The sequence below is a fragment of the Balaenoptera musculus genome, chromosome 4 (assembly GCF_009873245.2).
Source record: "Balaenoptera musculus isolate JJ_BM4_2016_0621 chromosome 4, mBalMus1.pri.v3, whole genome shotgun sequence".
NCBI classification, from domain to species: domain Eukaryota; kingdom Metazoa; phylum Chordata; class Mammalia; order Artiodactyla; family Balaenopteridae; genus Balaenoptera; species Balaenoptera musculus.
The window spans coordinates 60,717,995-60,731,563 of NC_045788.1; the positions used below are offsets into that span (position 1 = coordinate 60,717,995).

At 44.6% G+C, this 13,569-nt stretch overlaps 1 protein-coding gene across 2 annotated transcripts in view; it reads right to left on the reverse strand.

The window, feature by feature from the left end:
- Window positions 1-13,569, reverse strand: part of LAMP3 (lysosomal associated membrane protein 3) — a 33,310-nt gene that overhangs the window by 15,339 nt on the left and 4,402 nt on the right. Inside the window, exons 2-4 of one of the 2 annotated variants that reach the window (XM_036849582.1) lie at window positions 12,547-12,627; window positions 9,749-10,479; window positions 8,740-8,868 (exon numbers count right to left, since the gene is read on the reverse strand). In XM_036849582.1, coding sequence (XP_036705477.1) covers window positions 8,740-8,868; window positions 9,749-10,479; window position 12,547 — 861 coding nt within the window. In that variant the 5' untranslated portion in view covers window positions 12,548-12,627. The remainder of the gene's footprint in view (window positions 1-8,739; window positions 8,869-9,748; window positions 10,480-12,546; window positions 12,628-13,569) is intronic. The other variant, XM_036849581.1, reaches the window with a different exon arrangement.

A 13,569-nucleotide genomic window follows, 5' to 3' on the forward strand; every position in this document is an offset into this window, starting at 1 on the left:
CAAGTGAGTTGCCAAAAACGGTAGAGCAACCAAAGTCAGAATCTGAAATTGAATTACTTTTAGTAGTCATTAAAGGAACTTAGCAATAATAATCTTGACCACATTCTAGTCCATTTATATATTGTTTGTAGATGAAATGATGATTGCTTACACAATAAGGGCTCCAGAAATACAAACTGTTCCAGTGAGGTGACTGCTATCGATGCACTGAACTCTAGATCCTACAGTTCATTGAAGCAGCTCCACACACTGGCTTCTTACCTCGTGCCAGGCACTTCTTACCTTGTGTGGCAGGCACCTCTGTGCCTCACCTTATTTAATCCCCACAACCACTAGGAGAAGAAATGGAGGCTCAGTGACTTGCCCAAGGTCACAGTCCTAATAGTTGGCAGGTGAAGATATGACTGCAAGCCACCTGGCTAGCCTTTAACTTCTCTTATATCCACTCCAGACCAGGCATTGCTCTAGGTCCTGGGGGAAGAATAAGACCCAGATGCCTCATTCAAGGTGCTCAGTCTTGGGTCTCAAAGGCAAGCTGGATGATGTGGATGATGTGCTTGGACCATCCATTTGTTTTAGAGAAAAACAACTGTGACCCAGGCCCTTGGGTTGCTTTTACATACAGTTTATTCAGGTTATTCTTTTTTTTTTTTTTTTGCCACGCCTTGCAGCTTGTGGGATCTTAGTTCCCCGACCAGTAACCCAGTAACCCAGGCCCTTGGCAGTGAAAGTGCAGAGTCCTAACCACTGGACCGCCAGGGAATTCCCAGGATATTCTTTACTTGGGATCCCTTTTAGCATAAGAGAGACCTGTATGTCAGGGCCCACAGTCACTGTTATAAAATCCCTGCCCCATCCTAAGGGCAGAGAGAATCCATTGAAGGGTTTTAAGCAGGGCAGTGATATGAGGGCTTTGTTTTTGGAAATGGCTTGGGCTGCAGCAAGAGACTGATTAAAGAGCAGTGGGAGAACAGCGCTGGGGCCAGCTCTGAGCTCCATGGGATACCGCCTGGAGTCTTCCCTCTCCTGGGCATCTCCTAGCGCTATCCTCACCGTAAGGAATGGGTGCTTTCTATTTCTTTAATCCTTTTACAGTTTACTAAGTGCATTTTCCTGCCTTCTTTGATCCTCACGACAACCCCCTTGAGGCAGAATAAATGTTCTCAGCCCATTTTACAGCGGAGAACAAAGAGCTCAGAGGAGGGAGGCATGTACCTCTGATTCACATTGTCTGTAGGTGAGACAAAGCAAGATCTTGTCTATGGGATCTTGCTCTACACTTTCCTTCATGGGATATGTGGTTATAGAGAAAAAATTTGCGGTGCAAGGACTTTCTTTCACATTCCCTGGAATGTATTTGCCTATATATAATCATCTATAGGAAGCAAGACCAGCTATATAATTTGTGGACCTAGTTCAAAATAAAAATGCAAGATCAAAAATTATTAAGAGGGCTTCCCTGGTGGCACAGTGGTTGAGAATCTGCCTGCCAATGCAGGGGACACGGGTTCGAGCCCTGGTCTGGGAAGATCCCACATGCTGCGGAGCAGCTAGGCCCGTGAGACACAATTACTGAGCCTGTGCGTCTGGAGCCTCAGAGACGCACCGTGAGAGGCCCGCGCACCGTGATGAAGAGTGGCCCCCGCTTGCCGCAACTAGAGAAAGCCCTCGCACAGAAACGAAGATCCAACACAGCCATAAATAAATAAATAAATAAAATTAAAAAAAAAAAAAAAAGAATTCCAAGAGGAGAGGTAAAGCATTAAAGCAAGCATGGGCCCTCCCAGCTGCACGCCCTGACTGGAAGGGCTGCACCTGCTCCACCAGAACTGGCGCTGTATCGGGCTAATGCCCAAGGTGAGGTCTCCCAAAGCAGATGGCAGTGCTCATACTCCCTGCAAGTTTATCTCATAATGTAACAGGACTGAGTCCAGAGCCTGTATCTAGGTTTCCTTCTGTTTTGACTGAGTCAAAATTAGCCAGACATTGACTGGGACTGAGCTGCTGTCTATCTTCATGGTGAAGGAAGAGCATTTGTTAGGTGAACTTTTGTAAACAAGAGGTCAGTGGAATGTTTAGTTTCCTTGAGATTCCAAGTTTTACATAATGTATGCTGCTGATATCAAATGAGTCTTATTTAGACCATGGTACCCACTTTTTCTGTGGAGTTGTGTTAAAGAAAATAAAGTTGTCTTTTATTTAAACTAGAGCAAAGCATTTTTTTTTAGACTCAGAAATTCAGAATTTGGCCTAATTTGAATGGTAACAGGGCTGAAGTTTATTCTGTAGGAGGGGTTGGCAAGTTTTTTGCTGTAAAGAGCCATATGGTAAATATTTTAGGCTTTGTGGATCTCTGTAGCAACCACTCAACTCCACCATTCTAGCACAAAAGCAGCCACAGATGACACATACGCAAATAAGTGTGACAATATTCCAAAAGAACTTCATTTATGGACACTGAAATTTGAATTTATATGATTTCCTGTTTCACAGAATATTCTTTTTTTTTTTTTTCCAACCATTAAAAAATGTAAAAGCCATTCCTAGCTTATAGACTGTACATTTTTTTGGTGGCGGGCTGGATTTGGTCGGGGGTCGGGGGGGCATAGCTTGTTGACTCCTGGGCTACACCATCTATAAAGAACAAAGTTGCTGAGCAAATCAGTTGGTTATGAAATGTCATAAAGAGAGTGGTTAACCTCCTATTTGGGAGAATAAAGTGTTGCTAAGAATTTTTAAACACTATTTTAAAAATACGTCTCTGTTCCCATGTAACCTAGGTTAAGTTGTTGAATCTTGGTGAACATTGCAAAAATTTAATTTTTTTTCTTATTCAGTAGCAGAATGGGGACAATAGTAACAGGACTTACCTCTTAGGTTGATGTGAGTATTAAATGAAGGAACCATGTAAAAAAACTTATCACAAAGTCTTTGCTCAAATTTTAACTGGTGTTGTTAACAACAGTAATAAAAAGATTTCCCCTTCCCAGTAAACCTCTCTTATTGAGCTCAAATTATAATTTTTAATCTATCACCTAGAGCTCAGATCCACCACAAACAGAAAGAAAGAGAGAGCAAGCCAGTGAGCTAAGCTTAGCTAGCCCTATGGATTAAAGAACCAGGCTGAAACCTCAGCTCTCAGGGATGGGAATGGGGTGGATACAGAGGAAGGCAGTGGTGGGGAGGTTGAGAGCTTCAAGCAGGTGTCAGATTTAACCCAAAGCCCAAGGGAAATTACATGCCACACATTCTGCAATTTATAGTGCCTGCTTTCTCCTTTGACACCCACGGGGCTATTCTCTGCCAGATGTTTTTCTCATTTGGGGTTGAGGTTGGAGAGTGACAAAAGGGGGCCAAGGACTCCTAATAGCTGAATATGGTACTTTAGCACTTATAGCATGTCCATTTGAATGGACCATTTGCAGAAGTCCCATCTCACTACTCAACCAATGGCTGCTGACCACGTGGCTCCTCACTGCCAGTGTCTAAAGAGAACTCTGCAATATCTCATCCAAAGATCCTAATGCAAGGAACTTAAACGCTCTCCTTAGCAAAGGACTGGGTCCAGAGCAAGCCAGCCAGTCAAGCCTGCCCAGGAATGCAGCTTGCCAATGACTGTGAGGCCCAGCGTCCTCTCCTCAACTTCTGCAAAATGTATCGTGGGAGTTTCACAGTCACAGATGTTCAGGATGTGGACATCAATCAGGCCTTTTTTGTTCAATGTTGTCGACTTCATCAAGAAACCTCTGCTCTGGAAACAGACTCACAGACTTAGGGAATGAACCCTAAGTGTGTTCGGGGGTGGGGAAGGATAGTTAGGGAGTTTGGGATTGACATATACACACTACTGTATTAAAAATGGATCACAAACAAGGACCTACTGGGAACACTGAGCACAGGGAACTCTGCTCAGTGTTATGTAACAACCTAGACGGGAAAATAATTTGAAAAAGAATAGACACAGGTATATGTATAACTGAATCTCTTTGCTGTACACCTGAAACTAACATAACATTGTTAATCAACTATACTCCAATATAAAATAAAAAGTTAAAAAAGAAAGAAGGAAAGAAAGAAAGAAAGAAAGAAAGAAAGAAAGAAAGAAAGAAAGAAAAAGAAAGAAAGAAAAAGAAAGAAAGAAAGGAAGAAAGGAAGAAATAAAGAAAGAAATCTCAGCTCTGAATGTCACAAAAAGAGGCCAAGGAGGCTATTTCCTTAGAGCTGCTGATCTACTTTTTGGCAACTTGCCCCAGAGTTCTCTGTGAAATTTAGATTCACTCCTCTATGGATTCGTTTGCTAAAGATATACTATGTATAAAGTCAGGGCTGGGCACTAGAGAGAGGAATGTGAATAAGTCAAAGACTTGCCTTCAAGATGGCAAAATGTGTGGTAAGTGCATTTATGGAGGTCGGGGAATATATGGAGGGTCAGGAAACCAAGAGAAGAAAGTGTCCCAGTTTTACCTGGGATGGAGGTGGGGATTGGGGTGGGGAGGCTTCACAGAGTGAAGATGAATTGATAATTCATCTCAAAGGATGAATGAGGGGTGGGAGGAGCATTCCAGGCAGAGGGAACCCCACAAGGGAAAACAGGGCAGGAAATGGTGCCGCACACTTGGGAAGTTCTAAACAGCGCACTCTGTGTGTGTTAACATTTGAACACTGATAACAGTTCTCAGGAGTCTATAAGCTAAGAGGGCTCCGAATGCCCCTGAAAGGCCCTGGAGAAACACCAGGTGGGTGGGCCTTATTCGACATCCAGACCTCGTTGTCTGGCCAACTCACTGCCTCGCCCTGGTGCTCCTCTCTCCTGGGACTGATTTCTCCCAGGTCCCAGAGCCGGCACTGGAGGCTTGCACTGTCCTTCCAACCAGGTGGATGAGAAAGGGATAGTGTTGAGAACAGAAACATAAACTCTACACAAAGTTACTGAAAGATGTTTTTAAAACAAACTATCCTTTAAAACAAGGAAGTTGTGGGGAGTAGGGGGAAAGGAGATATATTTATCTTGCAGCTGAGGGGTCTGAACAGCTTTCCGCCATCACCTTAATCAAATGAGACATTCACATGGAAACGCTTTTGGTTCTTTAAAAAATGAAACTGAGAGAAACGAGACAGGAAACCCACCTCTCCAGACGCCTGGCTCAGCAGTTTCACATACGCCAGCCCAGTTCACCCTCACAGTGGCCCAACAAAATAGGTCCTGGTTGGTCCCATCTTATAGTGGAGGAAACTAAGGCTCAGAAAGAGAGCTAGTGACTTGTCCATGGTCACACAGTAATAATATGGATAAGTTAAGTCTTGACTGACAACAACATCAAGTGAGGCAAGTTTAGGAGGCAAGTTTTTCTTTACGTTTCTGTCATTGGCAGTATTTCAATATTAAAAATGACAAATTATTGTATATAATTTGAATCCTAAAACTATAGCCTATATTTCTTTTATTTCTCCCATTATGTCTAGCTCACTATTGGCGACAAAGTAGGTGCTCAGTAAATTCTTATTGGTAAATTGGCTGACAAATCAGTCTTGCTAATCAGCATCCATTTATCATTCTACAACTTGGTTCTCTTTATAACATCTATTATGTTACAACTAACATGTATTCCTATTTTCTAAGGCTCTCTTTTTTCTCTAGAGCACTGGTTCTCAACTGAGGGTGATTTTGCCCCTCAGGGGACATTTATCAATGTCTGGAGACATTTTGGGTTGTCACAGCTGAGGTTGGGTGTTGCTACTGGCATCTAGTAGGCAGCAGCCAGGGGTGTTGCTCAACATCCCACAAGGCTCAGGACAGTCCCTGCTGCAAAGACTTATCTGTTTAAATCCAGGTGTTAATACTGTTGCTGTTGAGAAGCACGGGTGTAGAAGGTAGCAACATGTGAAAAGTGGTTGACTGAATTGTTGAGCCCACTTCTCTTGTGGAATAATCTAGACATCTTTCCTGCCTAAATGCATTTCACATAGTTCCCCTGTTAGGGCAGAAGGCACAGTGCCGGGATCCACAGGCCAAAGCGGGCCTACAGCTGTGTTTTGTTTTCTTTGACCAATGGAGTGTTCAAATGTCTAAACAATGTGTTGCCAACACTAAAAAGTCATGTGCTTTCAGAAAAAGATTGGGATTTCTACCTTCTCTTGAACAGTAAGGGTTGACAAACACTGGTCTCTTATTACCACCTGATAGAGGTGATGTGTAAATATTTAATGGGCACAGTAGGGCAGTGACCATGCAGGAAACCCCACCGTCCAGAATGAACACCTACCATAAAGGACAGTGACAGTCCCCAGGGCTAGATGCCAGCCCCGCCACCAACCCCGCCAGCTGGAGCTGAGGAGCGGCTGGTGGGGAGGACGGGCACTCCCAACCCCTCCCTCTCGTCCCCTCACTACTGAGGCTGCCGCTTGTCATCTCACACTTACTCTAACATTTTTCTTATGCAGATTTAATGGGGAAATAAAGTCTTCCCCAAAGGTGTCAAAATAAAAAATAAGGGCTGACCATTTCAAGGAAAAAGACACTTTTACTTTTTCACTACTTCACTCATTAAGTTCTATGCTTAGCCCCTGTAATCTTTGGATTTGTGGCCACCGCTCTGGCTTAAACAACTTCTCTTTTAAAATGCATAAATTCCCCAGAAGGGCTAAGGCTGGTGGGAACTTTTACTTTCTATGAGCCTTTTTGCTTTCTCTTGGGGCATAGCTAAGGTTGCCTGCTCCGGGTTTTGGTGCTGGCAGTGGAATGAATAAGGTGAGTTTGGCTGGTGAGACTCAGGCAAAGCAGCTGTGGCAACACCTGGGGCCGTGGACTGAGAGCGGCTCAGCTTGCTCCTTCCCGAAGGTGTTGGGGGCAGGGAGCCCTGCTGGTCCTTCCAGCTCTACTGGACACTCATTTCCTGTCCACGCTCTGGAGGCACAGAGGATTTCCAGAACTGCTGGGATTCGGCACTTGGGTGGAGCTTGGTCAAACAGAGCCCAGCCTGAAGGCATCGTTCCCGGAGACAGAGGAAAGGAGCAAAGAAAGACATCGAAAGGTGCCAAGACACTCCTGCCTGCAGTTCTGCCTGCGGCCTGGCAGCAGTGGCCACTGTGTGCCCCACACAGACACTGGAGGTTCCTGACACCTTTCTGTAGGCAATTATTCACAGGGGCAGTGGGCTGGGTGGGATCAAGCCCTAAACGAAAGCATAAATGCTTATGCCTATCCTCTGCCATTTTGCCAAAGTGACTTTCAAAAAATCCCTGACACCTTTTAGGATTAACTTCAGTTGCGCAGGAATAGAGCATTTATTCTGCCCTGAATGTTCTTCTGGTGAAGGACTATGCTTGTTTCCATTTGGTACTGAAAGGAAACCACCAAATTCTCAGGGGCATCTCTACCTTAAGGAGAAAAGTATCATGAGGAGGATAAAGCCTACGAGACCAGGAAGCTCAGCTCAGTGTTCTGTGACGACCTAGATGGGATGGGATGGGGGTGGGAGGGAGGTCCAAGAGGGAGGGGATATAGGTATACATATAGCTGATTCACTTCACTGTACAGCAGAAACTAGCACAACATTGTAAAGCAATTATACTCCAGTTTAAAAAAAAAAAAAAGCCTATGAGACCAAGTCAATAACATTAACAATAACAATAATAATAACTCCATGCAATAAAGACCATTGCATGTACCACGCACTGTGCTAGACGGTTTACGTATACCACTAAGTAGCTATAACTAGTTCCTTTTTGTAGATGAGGAAACATGCCCCAACTAGTCCAAGGTCATGCAGCTAGTAAGTATTATGGCTGGGAGTCAATCTTGATTTGTCTGATCCCAAAGTCTGTGTTCACTGCTCTCCAAGATCTGCTAACCAAGACCCTCTAACTTCAGGGGTCACGTTAGACAGGTAAGAAGGAGGCCCACACCGAGTCCCAGCTACAAGGGTCCTCTTGGCTTATTTGAAAGACACTTTGGGCCAAGCAGGGGCAAGTCTCTCCTTTGAGAGGGGGTTGACCATCACTGTGTTCCCAAGACATTTGTCCATTTCAGTCACTGTAATCACAGCTACTGGCTATTGAGCATCCACTTTCCATGTATTGAACAAAGCTCTTTACGGGAGTGATCTTTCATTCTTTTCCCCATTTTTAAAATGATAAACAAACAAATAAACAAACCTCAAACAGATTAAGTTGCCTGCCTGATGTCAAAAGGAGAACAAGTGACAGAGTCAAATTTGTAGCCAAGACTGATCTCACGACCATGCTTTTCCACTCTATTCAGTTGTCTACCCCCTTCCAGCATATGGCCTGGAAAACCCAGCCCCTGGTTAGTCCCTGAATTTTGCCTTCTGTGGTTGGAAAGAACCTATTGTGACATTTGACTTTGGTCTCAGAGTAATCCTGTTTCTTTTTGCCCACTGGGTATTTCTATGGGTCTGTTCATCCGTACAGCTTCCTCCTTGGGGTGGTTTGCAAATGGCACTTTGGCCAGGTTCCCCAAGGCCACATCTCTCCCAAGAGGCATCAAAGCCCTTCTTGGGCTGCACAGAGGAGGCTGAAGAGGGAAGAAAGCAAACAGAAGATGTCGACACTTGCCTCCTCTCCATCTCCATGACCCTCATTCTTATCAGAGAATATCTCGAAAGGCTCTGAGGTCTGTTTCCCCTGGAACTTAAAGTGTGGGATTGCACCACCGGGCCCCAGGGTGAGGGACAGGGAAAGCGATGCTAGAGCAGGTTAGTGTAAGGAGTTCAGCCTCACCTTGGTAAATGTCAGATTCACAAATCCGCCCTGGAAATTCAAGAGGAGGTTGGATTTTCGGAAGCCACAGTTCCCAGAGGATTGGGTTGCATTGGGGTCGATGTTGAAGTATTTCTGAGGTGAAAAAACCTAAACCAAATAAAATAGATTGGCTCAGTGGAATGTAGAAGAAAACTCTAGCCGGGAGACCAGAAGCACAGGCTGGTAATTGAGCCTGAAACTCCAGGCTAGTGCGCGCTCACTGGAGAATTTCAAAGTCCCTGGAAGACACCTCTCATTTCCAAACTGTTATGTTTAAAAGATTTTTTTAAAAGAAGGAGTGCTCTCACAGAGAGGAGTTCCTTGATAGATAATTCATGGCAGGTATATTCTTGAAAAACCATGTAGAATTTAATTTTTGCTCAAGCAAACATGTTGGGCGCTACAGGAAAGGTTTTGCTATCTAATGTACTTCTGTTTCAAATAAAAACCGAATGTGGAAATTTTACTTGAAATCATAAAAACTGTGCAAAAAAAGGAAGAATTTTTATAGTGATTCTTTCAGCAAATCTAATAATCTAAGCCCCACTCCCACCCCCTCCAATCTTCTCATTAACCTGGATTTTTCATATTAATGTCACAGCTGGCTGGAACCACGAAGACCGTCTAATGCAAACCTCTCATTTCCCAGGAAAGTTGCTGAGGCTTGGAAGTCATCCAGAGGAGCAGGGCCAGGCTGGGGTCAACGCTGGCCACGCCCAACACTCTGCCCATGGTGGCTAAAAGTGGAGGGTGTGCATATTTAAAATTTTGGTGTGTGCCTTTCTTCATTCATACAGTTGCTATCAGTGTCTATTTCTGTATGTGTCCTAAAACAGATCCACCTCGTAACGGAGCACCTTGGAGAAAGAGGAGCCCGCAGATACCTACTTCATTCCAAGATACAGGATGCAGGGGAACGTTCATTTTCAGCAAGGCACTCCCCACTCAAACTTTTTGAAGCAGTGCTATAGTCCTGTGCCGGACTTACCGACTCCGTGTCTTGAACCGTCAGCTCTATCCCCATCTCTGCTTTGATACAGAGCTTGCTTCCATTCAGAACTTGATAAATTCCAGTCTTGGCTGACGATGGCTGGGGTGCGAGGGTGGGCCTGGGAGCTACGGTGGCAGGCGAGGCTGTTTGGGTTGTGTTGGTGGGCCCTGGGGTGTGGGGGGGCTGAGTAGGCTTCCGACTGGCTGTGCTATTGTGTGGTGAGGTGGACAAAGGTGCTGGCAGGGTGGTCTGGTTACGGAGTTGGGTGGTCTTCCCAGTTGTGTGGCCAACAGTCGACGGCCTGGCTCCAGTTCTGTGGGCCGGCGGGGTGACGGTGGGTGGTGGTGGGCTGGGACTGGTGCTGGGGCTGATTGTAGCCTCAGTGACTGGAGCAGCCGTGTGTGACTTGTTGGGTGTGGCCAGGGCTGTGACTAGGGTGTGGGCTGTCGGGCTGGTGGAGGGGGTGCTGTCTGTAGTTACCAGGGAAGCTGTCGCTAGAATCTTTATGGTTGTGTGTGTGGTTAGGGTCTCAGAGGTGGATGTTGTGACAGCTATCTGAGAGGTGACATGCCCATCTGTTGACCTTGCTGCTAAAGTTTTCTGAGGCACACGGTTCGTTGGCTGCAGGAGAGAAGGTTTGGCTGTGGCCTGTACTGTTGCAGATGGAGAATAGCCTGTGATTTCTGGAAACACTTTTGCTCTCATATGACTGCCATAATGCAAAATCACTGCAAATTAGGAAACAAAAATGTTAATACACCAACCAATGGCTCACATGAGTGAAGCCCTCCCCCACTCCCACTTAAAGGTTTCTTCATTAAAAGTTAACATGTGTTTTTCAGATTTTGGGGAAATTTACAAGGAACTAACAGTGAAGTGAAGGTCACTCAAAATTCTACCACAAGGCCACAATTTTAACGTTTTGGTTGCGCCCATGTTTTTACAGGGTTGTGAGCATACTGGAGATGTTCTTCCCCTTTCTCTGTGTGGGCTGTGGTACTATCACCCCAGCGAGCGTGCTCAGCTAGATATCTAAGTGCCAATGCCTCTTCATTTTCCATCTTCAAATGTGAATCCGGACAGTTCCTGGGTAGAGTGTGCTCCTGGGTAGGGTGCTGCTGTGACGACCTGACAGAGCTGGAGCAGCATGAATAACAGTAATAAAGATTTACACAGACTTGTATAGTTTTCAGAGAATCATATAATCCCAGGTTCGAAAGGGACCTTAAAGATTATCTAGTACAAACCCTAATCTGATGTATGAATTGTACTGTTGGATATCTGCCATGTGTTCCGCCAATCTATGCATAATTACCTCCAATGACAAGAGATTCAGTTCACTTCCATTTTTTATTTCACTATCAGTTTTATTTTTTTTTCTTTTAATAAATTTATTTATTTATGGCTGCGTTGGGTCTTCGTTGCTGCGCGCAGGCTTTCTCTAGTTGCGGCGAGCGGGGGCTACTCTTCCTTGTGGTGCGCGGGCTTCTCATTGCCGTGGCTTCTCTTGTTGTGGAGCACGGGCTCTAGGCGCTTGGGCTTCAGTAGTTGTGGTGTATGGGCTCAGTATTGTGGCTCACGGGCTCTAGAGCACAGGCTCAGTAGTTGTGGCTCGCGGGCTCTACAGCACAGGCTCAGTAGTTGTGGCACACGGGCTTAGTTGCTCCGTGGCACGTGGGATCTTCCTGGACCAGGGCTCGAACCCGTGCCCCCTGCATTGTTAGGCGGATTCTTAACCACTGAGCCACCAGGGAAGCCCGCCATCAGTTTTCAAAATGTAGCCCAGTTTCTGTCATTCCCTTACTTAACCTTTAGAGTGGCGCAGACTTTTCCAACTAAGAAATTAAATTAATCCATAAGTGCTCTGATATATCTGGTGTGCCATCCTTCATGGTTTGGCTTAAATGTCAGCTTCTCAAAGAGTCTTCCCCATCCTCCCCACATAAAACAGCTCCCCACCCTCACAATTCTCCATCACAGTATTATATTCATTGCCTTCACTGAACTAATCACAGCTTGTAATTATATAAGGGGATGGTATTCAAATATTTAACAATAAGCCTGTCCAGACAGTGTGTACCAGCAGAATATCAGCCCTGATTATATGTTTATTAATTGTGCCTCTCTCCCACTAGATGAAAAGCAACCTCAAGGTGGGAACTGTGGGTAATTTTTTTCACCACCAGTGTGTGCACATAGACGGTTTTCAGTGGATACGGAATGAATGAATAAATAACTGAATGTGTACATGGTGGTTATAGCATTGTAGACCTCCTAGGATTATTAACAGGCTCAAACAAGGTGGTTTGAGTGAAAGCCTTCCTGGAATATTAAGCATACCTAGAGTGTGTATTATTGTCATAGGTTCTCTCCTGGGCCATCCCTTCAGGGCCGAAGGCCTCTGAATCTTTTTCAACCAGAATAGTTCTATCCTTGTCTCCTTCCAAGCACAGAGCAAGCCAGAAAGTAGACAACTGCAGATGATGTCCCTTGGGAGCTTATGATGAGGTACACTGAGAGATGGCGCTGTCTCTTCAATGCTATGGTTTCACTATGTTTACGCCTTGTATTTTCACTCATTGGAGCTGTTACTGCCCGGTGCTGGGCAGTGACTTGTAAAAACACAGGGAAAAGGGAAAGAAGATCACTCTATGCTGGTGTTTATAGAGTCCTGAATTTCATATCTAATTAAAGTCATCCGTAAACACCTTTACTATCTCTCCCTTTCATCCAATACATTTCTAGGTGGGTACTTTCCCCATAGCAACAAAAATTCCAAGTTACTGAACACTTACTACATGGCAGGCCTCAGGTCAAGGGTCTTCTTTCACCAGCTCTTCTCAAAAACCCTCTGATGGGTACTAATCTTTATCTGTCTTTCAGATGAGGAAACTCAGGTTTAGAAAATTCTATTAACTTGACCATAATCACACAACTAGTAAATTTTGAAGCTGAAACTCAAGCCCCTGTCTGAACTAAAGCCTGCCCTTGGATCTGGGGATGGGTGGAGGTGGTGCATGTCACTGGGAAGAATGGTAAGAGAAGAGACAAAAGCAGAGGAGAGGAGAGTAGGGTGCCCCTCCAGTGACCCCAGTTCACTAAACCCTCATAATGGTGGTCCTCAGTGAGTCTTTCAAAGGTCCACATGCTAAAAGAGTGATTATTTTCCAGAAGAAAAGGCTAACTTTAAGCCCAGTAGTAACACTTATAAATTATTTCTGCACAGCTGGTTTGCAAAATGGGAAGGACAAAAGTATCAGTTCAAAATGCCTTTGATAACCTTTAAAGAAGACATTATTAATGACATTAAGTTACGTGAGGCTATTACTAAAGAGTCTTTTCTTGTATCTAAAATGTTTATTTGGACAATTGAAATGTATGATGTTTGAGAGTTGCAGATTTTATGGGCTACAGATTTACTTTACAAATCTTTGTAAAATCATACGTGGAGTCTTCATGCCCATACTGTAGAGCTTGGAGCAAGATTTGCCCTTTCAAGATTGTTATGAAGGTTGACAGTTGTTGAAGATTTACTTGCATAATTCATTTGGGCTGAACAGCAAGAACCCAACGGGAACCCAGTTAGGGTCATAGTATTACTATGAAGAAATAGAATTTACTCCCAGTTGTGGTATCTAGGAATATCTTGTAGTAAAAAGCAAAGATTGCTGCAGAAAACTCTGGGAGACTGGGAACCACCTGACTTTTGCTCTCCTGGAAGATTAGGTCCTTGATAAAATCCCACTGTGTACAGCTTATGCTTATGAACTAAAGCAAATCTTCTCAACCGAGTAGAATTTCCTCAACTGAGTAGCACA